At 39.7% G+C, this 25,982-nt stretch overlaps 1 protein-coding gene across 1 annotated transcript in view; it reads left to right on the forward strand.

Moving 5' to 3' along the window:
- kcnt1a (potassium sodium-activated channel subfamily T member 1a) overlaps positions 1-25,568 on the forward strand; it is a 31,006-nt gene extending 5,438 nt beyond the window's left edge. Inside the window, exons 3-31 of the mRNA XM_042509187.1 lie at positions 5,140-5,219; positions 5,499-5,646; positions 5,981-6,028; positions 6,630-6,678; positions 6,911-6,970; positions 7,300-7,374; positions 8,052-8,135; positions 8,551-8,645; positions 9,079-9,259; positions 9,339-9,503; positions 9,678-9,814; positions 11,143-11,206; positions 11,363-11,471; positions 13,007-13,115; positions 14,155-14,304; positions 15,555-15,784; positions 15,903-16,119; positions 17,650-17,755; positions 17,898-18,070; positions 20,027-20,098; positions 20,278-20,412; positions 20,578-20,689; positions 20,908-21,009; positions 21,245-21,328; positions 21,437-21,565; positions 22,633-22,927; positions 23,032-23,094; positions 23,196-23,280; positions 25,086-25,568. Of these exons, the coding sequence (XP_042365121.1) occupies positions 5,140-5,219; positions 5,499-5,646; positions 5,981-6,028; positions 6,630-6,678; positions 6,911-6,970; positions 7,300-7,374; positions 8,052-8,135; positions 8,551-8,645; positions 9,079-9,259; positions 9,339-9,503; positions 9,678-9,814; positions 11,143-11,206; positions 11,363-11,471; positions 13,007-13,115; positions 14,155-14,304; positions 15,555-15,784; positions 15,903-16,119; positions 17,650-17,755; positions 17,898-18,070; positions 20,027-20,098; positions 20,278-20,412; positions 20,578-20,689; positions 20,908-21,009; positions 21,245-21,328; positions 21,437-21,565; positions 22,633-22,927; positions 23,032-23,094; positions 23,196-23,280; positions 25,086-25,203 (3,475 nt within the window). The 3' untranslated portion in view covers positions 25,204-25,568. The remainder of the gene's footprint in view (positions 1-5,139; positions 5,220-5,498; positions 5,647-5,980; positions 6,029-6,629; positions 6,679-6,910; positions 6,971-7,299; positions 7,375-8,051; positions 8,136-8,550; positions 8,646-9,078; positions 9,260-9,338; positions 9,504-9,677; positions 9,815-11,142; positions 11,207-11,362; positions 11,472-13,006; positions 13,116-14,154; positions 14,305-15,554; positions 15,785-15,902; positions 16,120-17,649; positions 17,756-17,897; positions 18,071-20,026; positions 20,099-20,277; positions 20,413-20,577; positions 20,690-20,907; positions 21,010-21,244; positions 21,329-21,436; positions 21,566-22,632; positions 22,928-23,031; positions 23,095-23,195; positions 23,281-25,085) is intronic.
- The last annotated feature ends 414 nt before the right edge of the window (positions 25,569-25,982 follow it).

The raw sequence follows: 25,982 nt of genomic DNA on the forward strand, positions 1-25,982 counted from the left end.
AAGTCAAAGGTGATCTTTCCCCAGCTGTCCTTGCAACAACCACTGTTTCCTCCTCGATAAATTTTCAGCTCCTATTTAGACAGTTAATATAATTTTTCTGCTCTTCCCCTGCAAATGAACCTGTCCTCTGTCCCCGGCAGATAGTGTGTTTGGAGTTGACTGATTTTCTGTGGTCAGCCTGTGGGCTTTTGTGTCTATGAACTCCCAAATGTCACTGGTCACATCTTCCCGGGGATCATCCATCACTCTGAGAGGTTCCTTTGTCAAAGGCGGGCATGCATGAAAAGACACGAAAGTGTGTGCACAATATTGTCAAACTAACAGCCTTATTTGAAGTGCTGTAGTCTTTCTCTCAGGCCCACTCCTTCATTTGTACATCCTCCTTTCATCTGTGCTTCTGCCTTCTGTTGCCTTCTGTCCAATTTACTTTGTTTATCACATTTTTTTCATTTTAAATGCCTTCATTATTCACACTAAGTGAAGTCCCTCTGAGCTAAACTTAGCGATATATAAATGCATAAATGAAAATGTCACATATTTTACAGGCAGGACTCATGGCATGAGGGTCTTCTCATGTAGCATGGAAAGCCGCACTGAGTGGCGCCACCAGCGTGGGCGAAAGGGTGGGTTCAAGTGGAGTGGCCTCTTCCGGTATTTTCAAAAAGCACTGACTCATGGAGGAGGTCATCTATAAATGACCACTTCAGACTCTTCAAATTAAGAGAAGACAAAAAGGTGGGAGGGATGGAAAGCAGAGGAGAGAGGGAGACAGAAAGGTGCTGTCTCTTCCAATTGCTTACTTTTTTTTAATTGTTTTTTTTTTAAATGGGAAAAAATAATATGCTCATATATATTTTTAAAGTAGTTTTAGCACGTTTATGGGTAATTTTCTTGTTTTTTAAATTTTTAGTTTATTTTCAGGTAATTTTCCAAACTTGCCAAAACCAAAATATACTCAGTTTACCATCACATAAGACAATGAAAAACAGAAAATATCCTTGTTTTAGAAGTCACAGCTGGTGAAATTTAAGCATTTTTTGGAGGAGGTCATCTATAAATTACTACTTCAGACTCATCAAATTAAGAGATGACAAAAAAGTTGGGAGGGATGAGATGCAGAGGAGAGAGGGAGACAGAAAGAGACATTGTTCTTCATTTTCTTTTTGTTTGCATTTTCTAGTCAAATTTAAAAAAGCGTCAGTCTTTCTCTTGCTGTCACTTATGATGCCAAAACCTCCTCATCAGCAGAGCGGCGACCTCCCCACCTCCTGTTCTCTTGACAGCAGAGCAAAACAGCAAAACAGACAGTGCATGACTTTGGGCTTTATAAGTCATGAAGGCTTTAGATGACACATTTGAAAAAAAAACAAAAAACACTTGTAAGTCAAAAAAAAAAAAAAAAAAAAAAAGAGGACAAATCAGTGTTCATGAGAACATTCTTCCAGTCTGTCACAGTGAATGTTTACAGCTTCATCAGGAGCTGCAGTGCTGCTGAGAGCACCACGCTGCTGCTGCAGCATCATTTTAGGGTTATTCCTGTCATAGAGACGTTGCTGTGGCAACAGGCCCGCGCACGAGAGAGAAAGAGAGAGAGAGAGATTGTATACATTTCTAAAAATATTACAATAAGCACTTCAGTCTTCAAAATAAATCAATAATCAAACACTGCCCCGTCTTTGAATTCTCATTTTTATATTTTCTTGCTGAGTTTTTTGAAAGATAATTCACCCTCCGACAAACACAGTTAGTGCTGTGTTGTTTTAGAGCTGCGGGGAGGCGCGTTGGTCAAGAAGCTTTACACAGTGGGAATTAACTGCACGACGCAGCCACAGGTGGCCTGCACAATGGATCCTAGGATCGTCATCCCCACCTGGGTCAATCCGTCCGTGAGCACTTGGAGATCGGACCCTTTTGGTAGTGACGCCGGGCAGAGGTAGGGCCACATGGAGCCACACAAGTGCGCGTGATGTCCTAATGTTAGTGAAGTCGTGCGTGCTGGATGCGATCAAGCGAGGGTGGGGGAAGTTTTTACTGTTTGCATTTCCTATTTTTCAACTGAGATATATTGCACTTATGCAATATATTTTGAGGTAAACCGTGGATGAAGCAAAAACGAGCGCTTGATGTGCCAATTTGATATGCGCGCCCAAAATCTGCTGAGATCAACAGAAATGTCAGCGTGTTTATTCATTTATAGTAACCTGAGCACGTATTTAGTTATTGACTGCAACGACTGTCGATATATAATAATTTTAATAATCAATAATAATCAATAATTTTTTTATCTTTTGTTTCTTAAAGTGTCAGAAAAATGCCCCTCATAATGTCCAAATTGGCTTATTGATTTTTGTTTTGTGCAACAAACATTTCCAATCCCAATGATCTGCAACTGATTTTCATATAACACTAAGAAAACCAACAAATGTTGGCAATCACATCAGTCATTTTTATCTTTATATATAAATGTATATTTTATTTTGATTTCTGCATAATTTTTAAACAACTATAATAACTTTTATGTTCGACTAATCACTAATCAGCTCTAACAAGAAAGGTTTGAGATTTGGGCTGCAGTTAACATTTCATTGGCCGATGTTTTTCAGTGAAAACCTTAGCCAATAAAATGTCAGAGGATGGTGAAAAATAAAAGTGTCTTAAATCCCAAGGCAATATCTCCATAAGTATCCAATTGCTTATTTTGACCAACCAGCAGTCCATAACCCACTAGTGTATAATATATTTTAAGGGGGCACAGGGGACATGTCCCCCTCAATATTTAGGACATTTGCATTTTTTCCCCCAAATAAAAACATGAAACATGAAAGAGCAGAGGACTTTTATTTTGACAATAATAAAGACACTTTAACCATAAAGTGGTGCACTTAATGCTGGAAATGAAGTGTTTGACGCTCTTATTTTTCTGATAAAGGCCCTCCAAACCCCCCGTTTCATATGTATTTTCCCCAAATGAAATGTAAGGCCTTGCCTAAACCAAAGCATTTCAGCATTTTTGCTTAAGAAATGACATTAAAACAGTTACTATAGCACTTTTGTATCAGTTGACTAATCTAGTAATTGACTAATCATCCCAGCTCTAATATAAGCCTTTGATATGAGGGTTAAAAAAAAAATCACATCACACTCCCTGGTTTTATTTGAACTTTTTATACTCTGAGCAACAGGTCTCTCTCTGGTATTGATGAACACCTCAAGGTGAGCTAATTTCATCAACTCAGCCTGTTCCAGAGCTGCCAGATGATTGCACTTGCAGAACTTTTGCAGAATTAGTCATTTGAAAAGATCTAATCACTATCTGAGCACCTTATTGCCTGCAACTCCAATGTGACATCGCAGTATGACTAATGTCAGACCTCTTCTGCTAGTAATTGTGCGCTCAACAGGAGCTGATTAAGGATCATTACTTCACCATTGTGTGTGTGTGTGGGGGGGGGTGTGGGTGGGTGGGTGGATTGCAGGGTGAGACACAGACAGAGAGCAATCTCTAGGACCCTCATACATGACAGTCAGCTCTCGGTTGAAGTGCCTTTGCCTCCAGAGCCCATCTCTGCCCTGCTGCTGGCCAGATGTGACAGCTGTTCTCAGGTCTCAGCGCAGAGGATTTCTCTTTCAGTTTTATCGGTTTCATCTCTAGAAGGGTTTCTCCACTCTGTGGTGTAGCTTTATTGTCGTGCTGACCTGAAATAATTGTAGTGGTGCACACCGGAGGATGTCCTTGCATGGTACAACCCACGCTGCCTTTTCCTTCCCACCGTGAAGCTTTCAGCAGTAGACTGAACTTTGGGATTGCTGCAACAGCAAGATCACAAGCTTTCAACCTTCCTCAAATTCTTCTAATCTCTTATGCTCGCACTCGTCTTCCCATGTTCATTTGTCTGCACTCTCCTCTGCAGGTAGTGCTGTGAAGATTATAATGGTGTAAAGATTTTCAGTGTGTTGCCAAGATACCTGCTGAGTTAAGCTTATTCTCTCTGGTTGGCTCTCCTTCTGTGCTTTGCTCTGTTTTACAGATTAAAAATCCAACATGTGCCATTGTTTTGCAATGGTACATTACACAGAAGAGATTTACTCCCAATTGCCTACACCTGACACCCCCCCACCCCCTCCCCAAAAAAACTTTAATCAAATCTCCATTTCAGTGTTATTCTTTATTCCAACAGGGATGTTTGTGTTCAGTTGCTTCACAGTTTATTCTGTAATTGCATGAAAGCAAAAAGCGTAAAAATGATTGTAATTTTCAGTATATTGTTTTTGTCTGAAAATACCCACACTTGCATAAATAGTGATAAAGTACTGACAGGTTGTGAGGGTATAATCTTTTTTTAATGCCGAGGACAATGTTGCCCAGACTTAAAATTTAAATCAGACAGTATCTAGATGTCGAAAAGAAAGGGAAGGAAAATAAAAATAAATTGGATGAAAAATAAATAAATAAAAAGAAAATAAAAGTAGAATTTAAAATCCTGAAATGAAAAAAAAAAAAACTCATGCCAATGGTAATATAAAAAAAGGAAAATTAAAACATATTAGAGCATTTGAAATAGAAAATGTATTATTGAGATACAAAGATTATGTGTTGTTTTTCTTTAATTTTCTTTTCTTTTTTCCACATCTAACCTTTTTCATTTTCCATTTAACACCTAAACACTTAATTTGTCTTTTCAAGTTTTATGTGAATATGGAGGTGTGGTCTGAAGTTAAAAAGTTGTTATTTCACAATATCAATTTGACATTTCAATATTAATATTGCTTTTTCTGTTTTAACCCAATCATGGTCTGATTATCCTGGGTAACAATGTGTGTGCACCATTTTCTCCTTTGATTTTCCATTTTTCCCTTTTTAATTTTAATTCAGGGTGAAATTAACCTCCATACTGTAACAGCTGCTCTTTGTCTCATTAAATGTGAGCTGTGTGTCCTACAGTAACCCTAAGTGGGAAACAAAATCAGACACAGATAATTATCAAACTTGCCTCGGGCAGATGATTAGAAAAACAACGTGATGAATATTCATGCTGTGCAAAATGTCATACTTTAAAACTCTGCTCAGAAAAACATCTACATGGCTCTTTTTGCAGCTGATTCTCTGGTGACGGTTCCTCTCCTTCTTGTCCCTGTCAGGGTGCAGGTGGAGTTTTATGTAAATGAAAACACCTTCAAGGAGCGTCTGAAGTTGTTCTTCATCAAAAACCAAAGATCAAGTAAGTGGATGGCGCAGGTCATCTTCTCACGGCCCTAAATTGGCTGTTGCGTAATTGAAAGGATCCATTATAGCTCAACATAGCAAAAGCAATACTGACAAATGTGTGCCTGGTGAGCCCCAGATGCATATAGAGGAGCCTGTCTTGCTTAGATAATTAGCACTGTGCCGAGTTTACTGTAATACTACACACACACTTTACACACTATTGTTGCTTATGAATCCCCAAAAAACACATTTTTGCTGCACTGTTTGTTGCAAGTCACTCTCTCGCCTTTAGGCCTTCGAATCCGTGTGTTCAACTTCTCCCTGAAGCTGCTCACCTGCCTGCTGTACATCATCCGAGTGGTGACAGATAACCCGGGTCAGAGCGCCAGCGCCAGCCACAGTACCGGACAGCAAAACGCTCCCAGTGGCAACAATAAATGGTCTGTCCTTTTGTCAACAGAAGCACTAATGTACACAACAAATGATAGATTATAAAAACGATAAACAAATAGTTTGTGCTCTGAGACGCATAACCGTCAAGCAGCCAAACATCTTGAAACTTTTGTCTTTATTTAGCATTTCAGTTTTGTGTTTAACACAAAAAATTAGAAGACATTCAGTTTATAAGTTTCACAGAGGCGTGGATGAAGATGTAACAGACTGATCGTTATGAAATCTAATGAAAGAAACTGCTCAAAGTGTGTCAGTAAAAATAACTTTACTTCCTACATTCATTAATTTTTCATTCTTTCTTTGTTCATCATTATTCCGCAGTGTCGACTGCTTGTGGAACGGATCAGTTCAGGACAGAGAGATTAACTGGTGAGCAGCAGAAGGTGTGATTTCTGTTAACAGGGTCAAATTAGGGGAAATGTACTATGTAGTTTCATGTAAGAGCCACATTTCTGCGTGTTATTTCCTTCATGTTATTTCTCTAATCACTTAACCTGGCATGAGATCTATGTTAGATATGTTGATTGGACACTGTCACATCTATTATTGCTGACTCGATTAAAGGGACAGTTCTCCCCATATCAAATATTGCCAAGTGTTGGAGATATCGGCTGTAGAGATACAGTGTTTATTATATATACAGAGTATATATAAATATGTATATATAATGGAACTAGATAGCAATAGGGGCCGAGTGTTGGAGATATTGGCTTAGCATCTGCACTGTTGAGTTTTTCAAATGTAGTTTTTGGCGCTCTGAGCACCACAAATCGAGTCCCATCTAGCTTCATTATAATTGAGAAAATGCAGACATTTCTACGGCATATATCTCCAACACTTGGCAATTCACACCAAAACAATCTAGATTGTTAATTTCATTTTATTTAATTCTCACTGCTGGTATAAAAACAGCAAACAATGCTTAAAGGGCTGTTAATAGAGAGTTGCTGTTGTGCGCTCTGTCTGACAGGGAGCTGATCTTCTGGGTGGATAGAAAAGTTGCTGTCTGGGCCATTCAAGTGAGTCATAACAAAACATTTACAGAGAAAAATGATATTTAATTTAAACCAGCAAACCTTTTGTATATGAAATGATCAAATATTTAATCACCTAATCTAAACCACAGATGCTTATCATCTAAGTGAATATGAAAACACTGTGGGTTTCATTCAGGATTATTTCTGAAATGTTCGTTATGTTGTAAATGATTTATGAGCTTGTGTTTATTATTTCCTCTTTTGGTTTGTGCAGGTGATTGTAGCCATCATTAGTTTCCTGGAGACTATGTTACTGATGTACCTGAGCTACAAGGTAAAACACACACACACACACACACACACTCACACAACATCAACACAGACAGACTTGAAGCACGTCAGTAATACAGTCTGTGCAATTAGTCACTTACAGTCTGTGAGATTGACAATCCATAAGTGGTGTAATTAGCCCAAGTCATTTGTCACAGCTACATTAAGGATAGACGGCAATTACAGGATCTGGATGAGGTGAAGGATTAAGTGGTCATGGAAAGTGACAGACTACAATTAAGATGCAGTGACTCACTGTCTATTGTGTGCTTACAGGTAAAAACTGTAATAAAAAAAGAAGTCTGTGCATAGTTTGTTATTTTTTTATATTAGGGGAACATTTGGGAGCAGATATTCCAGGTGTCCTTTCTTCTGGAGATGATCAACACAGTTCCCTTCATCATCACGGTAAAGTCAATAAAAAAGTCACTAACTTTTAAGGTGAGGCTAACATTTTAGTTTTATAGTATCAAAGTTGGCACAAGTCAGAACAATTGGTTGGCACATACGTCAACCAATTGTAAGATTGTTGAAAGATGAAAAACAGTATTTATATTCTTAGGGAATTACTAGGCTATAATTTTGAATGGTCAGTGCCAAAAGTAGTTAGACACTGCTACTGGTGCATTGCCCTAAACATGTTGTTTGTTTGTTGTTGTTTTTTCTTCTTAAATGAGCAGATATACTATTACATTTTCATGTTTTCTGATTCTCGTTCTAAGAAAATTTTCAAATTGTTTCTGTTGGTTGCTTCACTTTTTTGTAGCCAGCTATAACCTTCGGATGGGGCTGCTTGTTGGCACAAATGCACAGCACGACTTTCATTCTGGATCCTCTAAGTTTAGAAAATATTTGTGTACATGAAATCATATTTATAGCTGAGACCTTAACCTTTCATTTCTAGCTGGTTGGAATATTCTAACATAGATTAAGCCAGAGAAATACAGCAGAGTAAAAAGTGTGCCAACCAACCCTGGTCTCCCCTACACTTGATTATGATGTGTGGCTGACCCGCTTGGAGAAATGTTTAAATGAAACTGAAAGAATTGTTATCTGTCACTGAAAGCTGAAATGTCTCACTTCAGATCTTCTGGCCCTCAATAAGAAACATCTTCATTCCTGTGTTTCTCAACTGCTGGCTGGCCAAGTGTGCGCTGGAGAACATGATCGTGAGTGAAAAGCATTAACGCAATTGTTTCTGTTAATGACTTGTTTGTAATCAACATCTTAATGACTTTGTTAAGTCGTTAAGTCATTGGATTGTGAGTCGACTTTATGTCTTTATGCTCAGAGTCGTACTGCAGCTGCTTTTGACAACAGCAGATTTCTCCTGCTTTGGTTCTGCTCTGATTGTGCGCACCCCGCAGGTTCTCCACTGGGGGGTTTCTTTTGCAATCATCTCTGCTTTTTATCATGTTGTCCTGTATTTCATGCTGATCAGCTGCATGCAGCAGGAGGAGAATCGTAATGTCATCTCTATTTGCAATAAATTTCAAGACTGATTATGTCTTATGTGATATTTGTGTTTTATATAAGCAAGGTTTTTAGCTTCAAATGTTAAAGTGTGTTTTGGCTATTGTGTAGAATGATGTCCACAGAGCGATCCAGAGGACCAACTCTGCCATGTTCAATCAGGTCCTCATTCTCATCTGCACCCTGCTCTGCCTGGTCTTCACTGGGTGAGGCTGCTTCTTCAAGGGTTTTTATTAGCTCTTTGTAAGATCCTTCTGTCATTCTGTAGTGTAATTAAAACATCTGTATGTGTATTTTCTTTTAATTATTGCCCCAACAATTAGTCATCCAATTGATTCGATTAACAGAGCAATAATTGGCAATTTTTTTGGTAGTAATTTTTCATGCAAACATGGCAAAAAATGCTGTTTCCAGCTTCTCATACATGGAAGTGATTTTTTTCTTTTTCTTTTTTAACAAAGTGATTAGAAGTTCAGAATAAAGATTTTCTTTTCTTTTTGTGAAGCATTATAATAAGGTATTTTCATTTTTTCTATCATACTTAGCCTAATTCTGCATTGTGTGAATAATAAGTGGAAGTCATAAATGCTGGTAGTGTGTTTGTTTGTATACGTGGTTTATCTGAATTGTTCTACACAGCACATGTGGAATCCAGCACCTGGAGCGAGCGGGCAAAAATCTCTCCCTCTTTAACTCCTTCTACTTCTGCATCGTCACCTTCTCCACCGTGGGCTTTGGAGACGTCACTCCCCGCATATGGCCCTCCCAGCTACTGGTGGTCATCATGATCTGTGTGGCTCTGGTGGTGCTTCCTCTGCAGGTATGAAGACGCTGAAATAATCTTTGACAACTTTTGAATGTTGCAAGTTCAAAAATTAGCTTTTGTGTGTGTGTGTCAGTTTGAGGAATTGATGTACCTGTGGATGGAGAGACAAAAGTCTGGAGGGAATTACAGTCGACACAGAGCGCAGACAGAGAAACATGTGGTGCTGTGCGTCAGCTCACTGAAGATAGACCTGCTCATGGATTTTCTCAATGAATTTTACGCCCATCCCAGACTGCAGGTACAGTTTTTTTATTCACAGCAGTACTCATATAGGTTGTGATAATGATCTGCATGGTGCTTTTCTCAGGATGTTGAAAGGGAAAACGCCCCCTGATTTAAAAAAGATGTCTTCTATATGGTTTTCCTTGCATTCCACAGTAGATACTAAAGACGCTCTTGTGTAATCTTTAAGGATTATTATGTGGTGATACTGTGCCCGAGTGAAATGGACCTCCAGGTGCGCAGAGTGTTGCAGATCCCTCTGTGGTCTCAAAGGGTCATCTATCTGCAGGGATCTGTTCTCAAAGACCAGGACCTGCTTAGAGCCAAGTAAGTCACGCACCTGCATGTCAAAGGTGAACTCATCCAGTGATCATATCATCTCATTCTGTTACCAATAGGCTGGAAGGATAATAGATTTTAGTGTTTGGCCTGGACAGTGTCTGCAGCGTTTATTGGAGAGGAGGATCAAGTGTGAGATGTTTTCTTAAGTGCAATATTGATTGATATTCCTGGTGCCTCAGGCAAATAACTTCATGGATTCCTTTGATCGTCAATCTCCCACCTTGCAGCATGCACCTGCACTTGCTGCAAAGCTTTGTCGCAGATCAAATTTTCTGCTGGATGCTTTTATATTTTTGCATTTTAGGCAGGTATAAATAATTGCTGCAAACCATCAGTGGGATGTGAACCTCTATTGTCCCTCCATTCCTAAATGCTGCCCAAATATTCTCTCATGTCTCTCTCAGTAAATAGACTTGACAGAGCTATTGTGTTGCCTCCAACTTAGACAACATTGTAATTATTCATTCAAGCTATACCCATTTTCTTTTGAGACTCGGCTCTTAAAAGTACCACTTTCTCTGCGGAAAGCAATCATGATCCGTCTCACATTCTTCTGATCATTTTGAGTCATGAAAGTGAAAATTTTAACATGGATGAAAGGACTGAAAGACCTGCTGTCAATCTGTGCGTCAAGTTTATTTTCGTAACGTTAATCACGTCTCAAAGACTACTTTACAGAGCCAAGCTTAAAGGGAAAAATCTAACTGATTTTACACACACACACACACACACACACACACACACCAGTTTACTCATCACAGTTAATATCTGAAGGATATCTCTGCTGTTAGAAAACCCCCTGTCAAAAACACACAACAGTCCTACGCATCAAAATGTATGGAGCACTTTACATCAAACACCAAAGTATTACTTCTATAAATCGGTTATATAACTCCACTGTAAACATTTGCCAGGGTTGTGATAGAGCAATTAGAAGTAGAGGACTGGGTGTGTGTGTGTGTGTCGCGCTTACATCCTGCATCTGGCACTGTTTCAAATCCTCCCACACTTGTTTTGCATTCTGCACTCTCCTGGCTGTGTTAATCATATGCAAAAACAGCTCCACATTCACGGCAGATATACAGTGCAGAGCATCTCAGGTTGCTCTTTGTGTGTTTGTCTGCAGACAAAGTTAAATTAGATATTAAATCAGAGGACATTGTTACCGCCCCTGACTGGTCAAAGGCCATTTCATTGATTCACGCTTTTTATGTGGCAGAATTTATGATTTTTTTTTTGTATTTGAGTATTTTGTTTTTCATGCATTTTGATTTTGTTGTGTTTTTTTTTGTCAAATTGTCTCACTGCTGCAGAATGGACGACGCAGAGGCTTGTTTCATCCTAAGCAGTCGTAACGAGGTGGATCGCATGGCTGCGGTAAGAAAAACAATTAATAAATGCCATACCTTTTTTCCTATCATGAGTTCAACTGTTTACAAAAACTCAAGTCATTAATGCTGTCAGTCATGAAGAGAATCACCATTTCATTAAAGGAGATTACTTTGAAAATGCATCAACTTTGTTTTCCCTCAGGACCATCAGACCATCCTGAGAGCCTGGGCGGTAAAAGACTTTGCTCCAAATTGCCCCCTTTATGTCCAGATACTAAAACCTGAAAATAAGTTCCATGTGAAGTTTGCAGGTGAGAGTTTCCAAACTGTCGGTGAAACGCTTATTAGCTTTTGGGCCGAGAGTTAGATGAGAAAATCTATTCCACTCTTATGTCTGTCCGTTACAGCAGCCTCATGGCGTCTTTTCAGTTTTTATTCTTTTCAATGCCATTTTCTGTTCACTCTCATTGCTCTTATGGAGGCTTTTTTTGTCTGAATGACACAGTTAATGACTAACTGGTGAAAGTAGTGGAGCTCTTATCAGGTGAAGAGTCAGATAATTCCCTCAGGAGATGAAAACAGTCAAAAGAAGAGAATGTTGAACTTTATCAGATACGTCAGGTTTCCAAAACCACGACTGCAAATGACTGTTAATGATGCTCTTTATTTGATAGGCAGAAAGAAGCAATTACATGCAGCAGAGGGAGTGGATTCGAACCAGGGACTCAGCCTCAATGCTATGTGCCCGACGCTGTATGAATTAAAAGGCAATAATGTCACAGCGTTGTTTTTAGCTTGTTCCACTGCCCCTATATGGTTAAAAATAATCAGGATTAAATATGCTGCTAGAGCCAGGAGCTAATTAGCTTAGCATAGCATGAATATTGGAAACAGAGAAAAACAGCTAGCTTGACTCTGTCAAAAATATCAGAGATAGCGAGTCAGGCTTAAGATAACATAAAACTTTATTGATCCTTGAAAAGGGAAATTGACTATTCTGGCTAGCTTCATACTTACAGGGATATTTCGCCAATTTTCAACCAGCTTTGTAGCATAACTTCATGGGTAGTATGTGTCAGTGAGCGCTCTGAGCTCAGAATTTTGCTGGCTCTTTTTGCCCGAACTACAGATTGCACTGAGGCATTTTCGTATGCCCGCCACCACGGACACAAAGAGTATAGAAGCATAACAAGAGAGAAAGCTGCATCTGCATCTCAAACACAGACCAAACTCCGATCAAACCGTAATACTAGAAAGTGGGTGCCATACGGTTTCCTGTATTGTAAAACTGGAAAAACTGAGATCAAACAATAAAACTAAACAGTGCTGTTACGGCATTTCAAGTTTCTTGTCTTAAAATGTTTTATGAAAGATTTTAACTTTCTGTTCAACTGGAATCCAATATTGTTTGTTACCAGCTGGCCCCCATATTGTTTCCTCTGTCAAAATGGCCAAGCACACATTACGCCACCTAGTGTTTTTTGGTCCAGTGCAGCGCAGCTCATTCTGATAGTTGTTTTCTACCTCCTGAGTGAATGCTGCAGCCCTTTTTTCTCTTGTCACATACCACCCAAATCAAAAGTATTTGAGTCTTTCTATTGAAAGACGATCTTTCTGAAAAGACCATCTTTATAGCAATGAAGTTCTTCTTTAATGGATGGATAAGAGAGAGGTATTCATAACCTTGACAAATTGAACAGAGAGCAAATAAGCATATCTTCCAAAATGTCAAACTATTCCTTTTCCAAAATTGTTTCCCATTTTTAAAAGCACCTTTCCTGGCAACAGATGAGATATAACTTCTCTTTGCTTAGCCCTTCTGATCCGCTCACTTTTTCCTTTCCAGATCATGTTGTGTGTGAGGAGGAGTTTAAATATGCCATGCTGGCTCTCAACTGTGTGTGTCCAGCCACCTCCACCTTGGTCACGCTTCTTGTCCACACCTCCCGCGGACGGTCAGTCTACTTGCATAACCAGGGGCCTCCACAGGCCTTTTGATTTCTGCTTAGTGTGACTGCAAAGTTCATATTTCTTCACATGTTCATGTCTGCATACATAGTTTCAATGGAGCTGGCACAGAGAGGTGAAAGACAAAAGTTCACTGTGGGAAACAGCAGGAAGTAAAGAGAGTGCATCAAAGCACAAAAAGAAAGAGAACAGGCGGCACCTAAATGGATTTTTTAGGATGTGTTCTCTGTAAAACAGTGTGAAAAGCTCTCCGGTGGAAAATGATTTTTCACAGCATGGAAACGGTTCACTTCTAAAAGCTGATGCCAATACAGCTGAGCGAAACTGCATTAAAGGGGAATCAGTGGGCTACAGCACTTACTGTGTTCCTGACAACTCTTTAGAAAGTGAAGCTTTGTGGGGTTTTTTTTTATTATACAAAAGTGAACAGGGTCTGACATTGCAAACATTAATACAAAAAAATGTGCATGAATGTGTATTATAGTTGTCTGACTGAGTATGTTTATGCAAACGTCTGTTTTATGAGTATCTTTGCATTGTGGGTGTCTTTGAGTACACAAGGTGATTTTAGAGACACAGCTCATGTCTCTAAAAGGAAGTTCAGTGGAAAATTTTTTAAAAGGGACCAGGAGATATTGATAATAATCAGAGAACTGTTTTGTCTCTTACATTAAGTTATAGTATGGAAGCCAGGAGGTGGGAAATACACGTACTAAGAAGCAAGTATGTAAAATGCTACCTCAGGGTTGTTGTGAGCACCTCTCGCAGCTCATTACCTGAGCAATTACCATAATTACCGGAAGTCATTACGAAGGGCAAATTAGAGACAGTGAGTGACGCCTGCATCGAGCTGTCACCAGAGAGTCCAGGAGACTCAGGGCGAGGGAAGGAGACCCCGAGAGGTCTGAAAGGATGTGGGTAGAGAATTCTGCAAATAACGATAATGACTAATCTTGACTGATTGTACATAAGCATGTATGGTGAATTTCTAACAAGTATGTTTGTGTTTTCCCTGAATGAATGCAGGGAAGGACAACAGTCTCCGGAGCAGTGGCAGAGGATGTACGGATGTTGCTCTGGCAACGAGGTCTACCACATCCGAGTGTGTGACAGCAAGTTCTTTGGAGAATATAACGGCAAAAGCTTTACCTACGCCTCTTTTCATGCCCACAAGAAGTGAGTTCACATGTGAGCTAAAGCATCTCCTTCAAATGCTGACAAGTTCAGAAATGAAATTATACCAAGACATTTACATGGGTTGGTAATCACTGTCTGTTTGCCCCTGTATCACCAGCAGTGCACTATAATTTTTTACTTTTTTTTCAACAGATAAATATATGCAAAAGGAACATCTAACTTTTTGATTATACTGGAAGGGTTTTTGTCCAGGTTGCCCAACAAGCATTTTTTGATAATTAAACTGACATTTAAAAATAATTAATTAAATAAGGTGCTTTAGTACATGGAAAAATGCACCAAAATAGAGCTTGTTTATCAAAAAATAGTGCCAGCGGAGGGCCCCTCTGACCTCTGTCAACAGACAAAGGACAGCACACTTTGAAAGGTTAGAAACAGGCAATTCATTGATTATACTGTTTAACTGGATAAATAGTATTTATGCGTGTTTATTAACTGTCCTCTTGACAAGACTGGTTCACAGGGAGAAGGACTCGGTGGGCAGATTCAGTGGAAAAATAAAAAATCTTCACTTACAAAAATACTTTGCAAGTAAAGGCAGGTAGACAGTCAAACAAGCCAGAAAGGGTTAGACAAAAGGCGAGATCAAGAAACACAAGCAAGGATCTGAATTTACCAGGAAAACTAACACAAGCAAGAATGCTGGAGCTCTGAACACAAAGGACGGAGACAAAGTGACACAGGGAGCAGGGAGCTCACTGATTAAATACACCAGGGAGGTGGAGATAATTAGGCACAGGTGAAACACACATATGGGCGGGGAAGACAATCACAGAAGAGGGAAAACACACAAGGGGCAGGAAGTGGGGGTCTGAAACAAGAGGTATTTAACAAAATAAAGCAGGAAATGCAACTAATAATGAAAACTAAGAAAACATAAACTTGGTAACTTGACTAGGTATGATCCCCCTGTCCTCATGTCATAAAGGTGGCCTCCAGGCATAATAATTAATAACATGAACGTTAGTGAGCTTTAGAGGTGCTGCTCGGTGGTTGACAGACGAGCTGTCTCCTCCTGTCTCCCGTCTTTATTCTGAGCTAAACAAAGCCAACTCTTTGGAAAGTGATTAATAGTGTATTTCCCAAAATGTCAAATAATTCTTTTTAAGCCTCAAATATCAATTCTAAGCTGTGAAGTCTCATATCTTTATAGCTTTACATGCAATGATTAGATCCTGTCGTCAGATATTTTCTTCAATATATGCTAACAGCAGGTGTGTGACATGCAGGTACGGCGTGTGTCTGATCGGTATAAAGAGGGAAGACAACAAGAGCATCCTCCTGAACCCTGGCCCGCGCCACATCATGGCTGCCACAGACACCTGCTACTACATCAACATCACCAAGGAGGAGAACTCCGCCTTCATCTTCAACCAGGAGGAGAGGAAGGGCCGCACTGGCGGGGGACTATTTGAAGGACCCTCACAGCTCCCAGTGCACAGCATCATCGCTAGCATGGGTGAGACAGTATCATAAACTGCTCTTGTTGATGAAAAAACACTGGATGAATTTGGATTGACTGTGGAGAAGCTGCTTCCTTATGTGTGATTTAAAGCTCAGGTGATTATTATTTACAGGCACTGTTGCCATAGACCTTCAGAATACCAGTCCGCCTGATGCCTCAGGTGCTAAACTGGTCCCACCTACCGTAAACGGAACGGGGGGCCGCCGGCCGAGCATCGCTCCAGTTCAGGAGATCGCCGACTCTTCCTCGATTCTGCCATGTGACCTCCTCAGTGACCAATCAGAAGATGACTCTGTGTTCACAGATGAGAAAGGCCATTCACCTACTGAGTAAGGTTTCTGTTTCTCTGTGTTTAAAAAGCTAAACAGAAGCAGGAACAGCAAAGGAAGAAATATTCACTTCTGCTGCAGAACTTCTAAACGGAAGTTACCTGACTTAAATATTACTCATGTAGAAGTTGCCTTGGGCGGTATCTACTTTATATTTTATACCTTCCTGATATTTCACCAAGGTATACAGTACATAATGTTTTTTTTGTAAAAACAAACAGACAAAACTAAAAAGCTGAGCTACTGGTGATAAAAATCACTGTCACATGTACAGTCCTGTATCTCTAATATGCAGTTAGCCTACTTAGTCAAGTCTTGCTGGGTTTAAATATGTACAACTAATAGATGAAAAATAAGTGCTTTTCTTGATGGAGGAACTAATGACTCTTGTTGTAGCAGTGGACCCTGACACATCAGTTAGCTGAACGGTGTTGAGTAAAATCATGCGGCTATTTTGTAGTTGGAAGAAGTCATCTCAAGACAACGCCACATGTAGCAATTCGAGTCCTGTACCACTTACAGTCGCCTTGTTTCTCAGCCCTGTGAGGAGAGACTGACCTCTGGTGGTGCTGTGCACTACGCTGCATCGCCTCAATACAGCATCACTGTATCAGTTTAACAGACAGAGGAGCATATGTTTCATGGTACGGAAAATCATACCTTCTTGATTTCTAAAAATCCTGGTATATTGTAATGTCTTGATACCGCTCAAGTCTAGCTAGATTTCCTGTGCTAAACACTACGTTTAAAAGTCAATGACCTTTACATTTAGGTTCTCTGTGTCTTCCAGTGCTGGAAAGTACAAATTTGATGTTCTTGTTCTTTACTTGGTTATTTTTATCATACAGTATTTTACTTTTTACTCACACTTTGATCGAGCCCAAAGGAAAATATTGTGTTTTTAGTCCACTACATGTACTTAACAGCTTTTGTTTCTATTAATTTTAAGATTTTACACACAACACAAGATCAGTGTATAAATGATGCATCGTTGTACATTAAAATGTAGAGTGATTCAAATGAGCTCCATTTCAGCAAACTGCAACATTAACTAACACACTACTAATTAATGTGTAGTAAAATCCTATAATATAGTACAATATATATAATTGTGATAAGCGAGTTAGGCTTTATAAATAAAATTGAATTGATTGGAAAGCGTTTACAGGAGGGCCCTTTTGTGCACAACATTTACTTTACTTTTGGTCTTTAATTGTCAAACTTGCTGTTAGTTCTACAGACAGTCATTTAATTTAATTAATGCTGTTGCATTTCTGGCTAAGCCTAAAATAATTGAAAATCACAGTCATTTAATATATGATAAACCTTCAAGATGCAAATTAAGCACATAAAACAAAAACAATCAAACATGATCCAACTGAGTTTCTATACCAACCAGGGTATTTTGTAATCTGTTCTGTGTTTTTTGTTTGTTTGTTTGTTTGTTTTGTTAGCATAACAATTGACAAGAAAGCCTGACAGTTTGTTTTCGTGAAATGTGTCATTCATGCTTTTTGGATTTGTTTGCAGGTACGTGAAAGGTTATCCCCTTAACTCTCCGTACATCGGGAGCTCGCCCACCTTGTGCCATCTGTTGGCTGAGAAAGCCCCGTTTTGCTGCCTACGACTGGACCAGGTGGGCAGTCGCACTTCCAACTTAGTCACTCAATTACTTACTGCCTCCATCATTCCTTCCCTCCTCTCTCTGTCCTTCACATCACAAAAGCAAACCTAAAATACCTGTTGTTGGTTTTTTTTTTTTGTTGTTCCTTATGTAGGGTTGCAGGCACAACAGCTTTGAGGATGCAAAGGCTTATGGTTTTAAAAACAAGCTGATCATTGTGTCTGCTGAGACTGCAGGGAACGGTCTTTATAACTTCATAGTGCCTCTCAGAGCTTATTACAGACCCAGGAAAGAACTCAACCCTATTGTCTTGCTGCTGGATAACCCGTGAGTTCTCATTCACACACTCACACACACACACACATAGATGTATGAAACACACGAATCGTTTCTTTCCTTTCAGCCGTCACTCTGTCTTTCACCGTGTCATGCTGGGAAACATTATGTATGCTAAAAGCTCACGTCAGCGCGGCACTTAGGACAAGGCTGTGGAGGTGGAACTCCATTGTCAGCCCTGATGTTAGGTTACTGGTGCTGCTCACTGTGACGGTGTGTTTTGAGCGACAAAGAAAATAAAAACGCTGTGCTCGGTAGCTCTAGACAGTAACCATAGCAACTTGCTCTGCCTTGAACCTGAATGATATATATTGCTACAAGGGGGAGAAAAAGATGAAGAAAATGATTTCTTTGGAGAACACCAAGCAGGCTTTCATCGACAGCCCTGATGTTTCCCTTTTCAACCCCCACATGCGAGCTCTGAGGACTCTCATAGAAACACACATAACAATAAACTCTCCCCCTCCGTGCTGCTCTCGCTCCCTCCCTCCCTATCGCTGTCGCACATGCTCAAATACAAACACCCACACACTTGGATACGCATTTCGAGCACTTACGACAGCCTTGGGTCTCTTGTCAGCAGGACTGGGCAGATGCAGAAAGTAATGTTCTGTCAGGGGTGGTGGTGGTGATGGACTGGCAGTAAAGAAGAGACTAAATCTGTGTGTGTGTGTGTGTGTGTGCACAGTACCAGAGGGACTCTAAAGGCACACCAAGGCTCCTAAAGCACCAGTACTCACTGCTGTACATTATCACATAGTAAACACTCACATCCCTAAAGAAGATATGAAGTTGCTTTCATTATGTGTTTATATTTAAGAAATACTTCATCCCCCAAATGACCATTTGTATATCAAATACTCACCTCGTGTTATGTTGGATTCCGTGATAATAACTTTCTTGCATGCCTCCAGTGAACGAAGAATCCAAAATTGGAGAAAATTCTTGATGAATTGAAGTCATAGGTGTCAGCGTATAACAACAGCTAATCATACCAAAACATCAGTTTACAAACTCTCACATGACTTGTGCTGTATAATATATGCCCAGTATTTCCCAGACAGCCCTGTCCGACTGGTAACTGAAGTAAAAGTGAAGCTTGTTGATGCTCTGAAACAGTTATTTTACCTCACTGAACAAAGGAGCTGCTGGCCGACCACTGCCTCGATCAGTTAGTGTGTTAGTGTTGTTTTGTGACTTTGGTGCTTAAAGGGCTTTTTGGATTGAGCGTAGTCACACACAAAACAAGCAATGTACTGATTGAGGCAGTGGTTGACCAGCAACTCCCATGTTTAGCGAAGTAAAATTACTTTTTCTGTCAATGGAGTCTGGCTTTGGAAAGAGCACAGTTAAGTTTAACTTCTGAGCTTGCTCAGTTCCCCATCAGAAAAGGCTGTCTTTTTGGGACATACTGAGTAGAAGACAAGACAAGACAAGACAAGACAAGACAAGACAAGACCTTACTCTCTGTTTTCACAGCAATTTGTCTTGCATCCTCATACTCTCAACAATCAACAAAACGACATAAAAACAATAAATTAGATCAATGAAATGTGGATCTCTTTGACTTCAATTCATTAAAAACTTTTTCTGTTTTTGGATTCTCCACTCTCTGTGGAGGCACGTGAGAAAAACAAATTTCCCCCTTACGAATTCAATATAACACAGGGTGAGTAACTGATTTCTATTGTCTTGCCAAATATTTGCCAGTTTTTGATCGAACACCAAAAATAAAACAACGCATCATCGATCAACAAATATACAAAACCGAAAGAAAAGCATTAATCTTAACAAAATTTACTACATAACTTTAAGCAACATTGTGTTTTTTGCTCATGTTCAAGGCAAATCATACTAAGAATTGTATTGTATGATTTAAAGTAAAAAGGATATTACAAAACCAAATGGAACTCATTTCCCCTCTCATATATCTTCTGTTTCCTTCAGGCCAGATAATCACTTTCTGGAGGCCATCTGCTGTTTTCCTATGGTCTACTACATGGCTGGGACCATAGACAAGTAAGACTGTCATATAACCTCCTGCTTTTCATTCTAATCGTATTACATATTTAATTTATCTTTTCATTAAAATTCATTGAAGAGGAGTTAATTTTTTCTCTTAGATTTAAGTGGATGAGCAGTGTGTTCCAGACAAATTACTGTCTGCTGTTGTCCTTGTTGCTGTTTGTGTGTTTCAGTCTGGACAGCCTGCTGCAGTGTGGCATTATCTACGCTGATAATTTGGTTGTTGTGGATAAAGAGAGTACAATGAGTGCCGAGGAGGACTACATGGCTGATGCCAAAACGATTGTCAATGTACAGACGATGTTCAGGTAATATATGAGCTTTTATCGTATTGTTTGTTCTCTATTATTCATGTCAGGGTCATTCATTTTATAACATAATTTTATTTATCTGAGCACTCATTGAAAACCATATTTGGACGGGCAGCATTATTTAATTTTTTTTTTTTGTAACACCCTTCTCTCTCGTTCCAGGTTGTTTCCCAGTCTCAGCATTATCACAGAGCTTACTCATCCATCCAACATGAGATTCATGCAGTTCAGAGCAAAGGACTGCTATTCACTGGCCCTCTCCAAGCTGGAGAAGGTAACCCTGTAACAAGAGGGCTAACAGTGAACTGTGTAGTGTGAATTATCAACATGTATTGATATAGAAGACTGTCTTTTTTTTCAGTAGCCAGTCTTTGCACGATTATTATGTTTGCCATTTCCTTCTGGCTTTCTTTGCTGTCAGAAAAGTGACAGACCTTTAAATGCTGTTGATCATTGCAGTGTTTTGTTGTGTTCCTCGGCTCTCCCCCACAGAAAGAGCGTGATAAAGGCTCCAACTTGGCCTTCATGTTTCGCCTACCCTTCGCTGCGGGGAGAGTGTTCAGTATCAGCATGCTGGATACCCTGCTGTATCAGGTTGGTACACACCTACAGCAAAGCACCTCAAATTACTCTTTTCAATGCCAGGTGAAAGAAATGAATGTGTCTCACAGCAGCAGAGAAAACAGTGTCACCTGAAGAAACAGCAGTGTTACCAGCATAAAGCTAAAGTGCCCTCTTGTGTTCAGTCTTTGATTGAAAACTGACCTAAGTTTCCTTCTGCCCACTGTTTTTTATTATAAAGTTATAAGCCTGTTTTTGTGTCATTCAGTCTTTTGTGAAGGATTACATGATACTTATTGCAAGGCTGCTGCTGGGGCTGGACACCACTCCAGGATCAGGATACCTCTGTGCTGTAAGTTCGATACCTCTAAGAAAAAAAAAAAAAGAAAGACATGTTCTGACGCAGTGCCATACTCCAGTTTATATAACTAATAGTATATCTATTTGTCTCTTTTTCCAGATGAAAGTAAAAGAGGAAGATCTGTGGATTAGCACTTATGGGAGACTGTTCCAGAAACTTTGCTCTTCCAGTGCAGAAATTCCCATTGGGATCTATCGGACAGAATCCCACATTTTCTCGACTTCTGAGGTGAGATCTCTAAGACAATACTGTATATTGCATCATGTATAAATATCCATCTCAAATGCAAAAACATGTTTATTGCAAATAAGCTTGTAACTGCTGAATGATGTGGGGAACATGAATGTGTGTACCAAATTTCACAGTGATCTAGCCAATAGTTGTTGAAACATTTTACTCAAATCCAAAAAACTGTCAACTTCACTGAGGCGCAAGGAAAAAGGTCAGCAATCACCAAAGTCATTAGGAATAATCCTCTGGGAACCATGAATCTCTGTGTTAATGTTTGTGCCAAATTATTCAGTAGCTGACAAAAGTATTTAAAGTATAAATAGGAACTTTGACGTGCTGGTGGCACCTGATAAAACTTCAGGGGATGTCCAAAGTCAGTAGGGTTTAACAGCCAGGGACCATGCATTCAAACATTTATTTAATTTCTGGGAATTAATTGAGGGAGATCCTCATTTTCAATGATGCGGATATGAACAAAGACGTATAAACAATCAATATACAAACCTAAAATAAGTTGAGATAAACAGACAATAAGTAAATCAGTTAAAATGGAATTACAAAAAGAAAGTTTCCTTAAAGTTATGAATGTTCAACAGTATTGAATGCTTTAAACTGCAAATTTTGTTGACCACGACTACTGCAATGTCATTTACAACCAGGGATGTTACAGAAACAGAACTGTGCAAAGATCTAAATCCAGACTGATACAGACTGACCACAGAAAACAAACATTAGATTTGAGCTGATTATTTACGAGGGATTCCAAGATTTTAGCCAATTACAATTTGGAGATAAGGAGATAATTATTAACATCAGTTTTGTCACCTTCAGTATATCAGGAAAGGACATACAGTAAGTGGGGATTATTCCAGTGGAGATAGTCAATGTGGAACAAAAGTCAACCATAAACTTCCATACAACATTTCCCGATGATCTATCCAGGACTAAAGTGGACTGACTGTCATTGTCATTAATAGAATTGTGCTGATAGTGTAGCTTCAAACATTATTCAGTGGGACCCTTGTTCTGAACCGTAAAGATAACCCCCTGTCCCCCCAACCCAGTCGCAGGTGTCCGTCAGCGTTGACGACTGCGAGGACACCAAGGACAAGGGAGACGAGTCTCGCAGCAATGATCAGTCAGACCACCCCCTGCTGAGGAAGAAGAGCATGCAGTGGGCACGGCGATTGAGTAAGAAAAGTGTGAGGTGGCAAGGAGTGAACCGGGAGTCGAGCAAGGACCACGCCCAGCGCATCGCTCAGCAGCGCCTCAACCTCTACCGGCGCTCTGAGAGGGAAGAGCTGTCTGAGCTGGTCCGAAACCGCATGAGGCATCTGGGCCTTCCCACCTCCGGATATGGTGAGGATGGACATTGCCAGCAGCTCAGAGCTTGTCTTTTCCAAACTTTAATGTCTTCTTCTGCCTATAAATTTGTCTGTTTCTTACTTAACTTCTATGTGCAGAAGACCTAACTAATCTGACCGCCAGTGACGTCATGAACAGAGTCAACCTGGGATATTTACAAGGTAAAGTTTATAAATGGTACTATTGCAGGTAGAAATTAAGAACGTAACATTGTCCTGCAGACTTTTCCAGTTTGCTGACTGGGATGATGTTTCTTTTTAAGATGAGCAGAATGATCACCAGAACACGCTGTCCTACGTCCTGATTAACCCGTCTCCCGACACCAGGCTGGAGCTCAATGACGTCGTGTAAGAATTACTCCTTTATGTTGCACACCTTGTGTGTGTGGGCTTGTCTGTTGGTTAGTACAACTGGTAATCTGGTGTAATTTGAGTCACCACTGCTATTGTTTATTTCTCGGCTTCGTCAAAGCTGTCTCATTTGTGGGTGTTTTGTTTTTCTGTGTGCATTTTGTCAGTAATGAATCCAGGTGATAATCAAAGCAAAACAGTTTGCTTTCACAGTTTTGTTTTTCTTCACAGACAGAAACAATAAACATTGTTTTGTCACTTTAACTCTCTTTTACATATTATCCTATATATTATATTTTACTTTACTCAAAATTGCATTAATAGATATTTCTATATTATCAATTCAGAAAATGACTATGTAAATGGGATTGCTTGTCATGACAAAGCACAGACTGAATAAAAGAAATGGACATAGCCTCTGTGATGTCACCCACTGGTTTATGGATTCCTATTTTGAAGCTTCGAGTTTTTGGCAATCACTATGTTGTTTTTTTGGAGCTAGAAGTTACAATATTTGGATGAGAGGTGTGATGAGTAAATCTGACTAGGGCTGCAACTATTTTTTTCACTTTCAATCAATTTGTCACTGATTTTCTCAGTGATCATTTAGTTGTTTTTGGTCCACAAAATGTTGAGAAATTGTGAAATATACTGATTAGCTAACATCTTAGGCATTGTCTTTAATTAGGATCCCTCTTGTGCCTCTGTGCTGACCTGGTGTACCAGTACTGTCTTGCTGACTTCAACAGGGAGAAAAAGCTGATGTTAACACCCTGTGGGCAGAGTAGAACAGTGCCTATTGTATGTTGAGCCCAATGAACAAACATCTCATTGCATAAAGGGGTAAATTAGCTGTACAGACCAAAACTGTTGTTGTACCAGGCTGTAAACGTGTTTATTTCTGTAAAGTTTGGAGTCAGCCTCAAGTGGCCATTCAAGGAACTGCAGTTTTTCACAGTTGTGCGTTGGCTTCCTTCTTCTTCATGTTTCCCTCAGCTCTACACAGCTTTGTTTTTTTTTTTTTTTGTTTTTGTTTTTTTTTTTTTACATGTTTCAGTTATTGTTTTGGCTGCAATTTTACTGTTTTGGGTTACTCATAAACCTTTTTTTCACTTGTACACTAACTTCTCAGCACCAGATAGCAGACAGATACAGTTTGCAACTAGCTGGTGATCTTAGTGGAGTATTTAGTGACTAAAAAAACAGGTATTTCCTTCAGGAGTCGATGGAGACCAAAACAGAGCAAAAAGCAGAGCGAATATTGGGCTCACAAGAGTTGGATGACCAGACACTCAACACTAAATTGATCATAATGTTGTCCTGTGTCTACTGGATGTGGAAATAGGCAATTATTTGAAAACAGATTCAGCAGGAGAACTTTATACTTAATCATATGTCAATGTTTACAGCTTGAGCCGCTAAATCACTTACTGTAGTTCTTTACAAAAGAACAGATGCCACCAGTTTTGTTATCTTGTATTTTGAAATAATATACAATTACTGGGAGACATGAATTTTTTATCACAACAGCTGAGCCAGCAAGGCCCCTAGCAGTATCCATGGCGACGGCTGTTTCCTCTTCATGACAGAGAAGCGAAAGAGAATCTCAGAGTTTACTCAGAGTTTATTGAGCTCCTGTTCTTTCTTCGTGGCTGAGAGTGTGACTCTTGAACTGAAGGGTTAGTGAGTATGGATCGGTTTAGGAAAGCGCCCAAATGCTGAGTTCCCATGAGGTAACTCTTTCAACTTACGCACATTCTTATCTCATTTTTCTATCTGCCCTCTTGCTCTGTGTTTCCCAGGTACTTGATTCGTTCAGATCCTCTGGCTCATGTCCCTGAGGAGCCTCCTGTCCACAGAAGCAGCCTGAAAGAGAGACACGAGTCCAGCATAGACATCAGAGAGGACACCCAGCTCTGATGCAGACCTTACACTCCTTTATAACCGCCCCTTCAGCTTTACGGGGGTCTGATGTGTCCACGCAGGTCCAGTCTGTGCTGCGATGTTCCAGCACTGCAGTCTACTACTGTATTATATGAGTGCCTACTGTTCGGCAGGTGACAATTGTCGTCATCTGTGACATTTCCATCCTCCTGCCACAGACATTTTATTCGTAAGAAGAGCGCTTTCATTTTGCTGTGAAAGCTTTCCGATAGCAGTCAGGGACAAGATTGTTAACAAACGAATTTGGCGGACTGAAGGGATTTGGGTCAGGTCCAACACACCTGCAGTGTTGCCCTTGATTAGAGTGAGTTAGAGAGATTCACCAAACAAAAGGACTAAGATCACACCATTAATGATTTGTATTGTCACTGACAAATCCTGAGTTTCAGCTTGGACTGTATATTTTGTTTCTGCAGTTGTAGGTTCTGGCAAATTGAACATAAAGATTAGAGATTTTGGGATGCAGAGGTTGGCAGCTCAGGATTTATCAATATTTTCTTGACTTTTTGAGATGAACAGAAATCAGATGCACATATTCTGCACTGAACAATAATTTAAACCCAACACTTGTTTTATCTTCAATTTTTCACAAGTCAAGTTGAAGGTAAAGACCTAAGACTTTTTTTCATTTACTCAGTTCCTGCTGGTATTGTGCATGGAGAGTATGTGATGGGTCAGTCATTATCTTCTGAGCTTGCAGACAAACATTTCACACAATTCTTAGATGTACAGTGAGGTTACTGTATCATGCTCTC

Source organism: Plectropomus leopardus, chromosome 20 (genome assembly GCF_008729295.1).
Source record: "Plectropomus leopardus isolate mb chromosome 20, YSFRI_Pleo_2.0, whole genome shotgun sequence".
NCBI classification, from domain to species: domain Eukaryota; kingdom Metazoa; phylum Chordata; class Actinopteri; order Perciformes; family Serranidae; genus Plectropomus; species Plectropomus leopardus.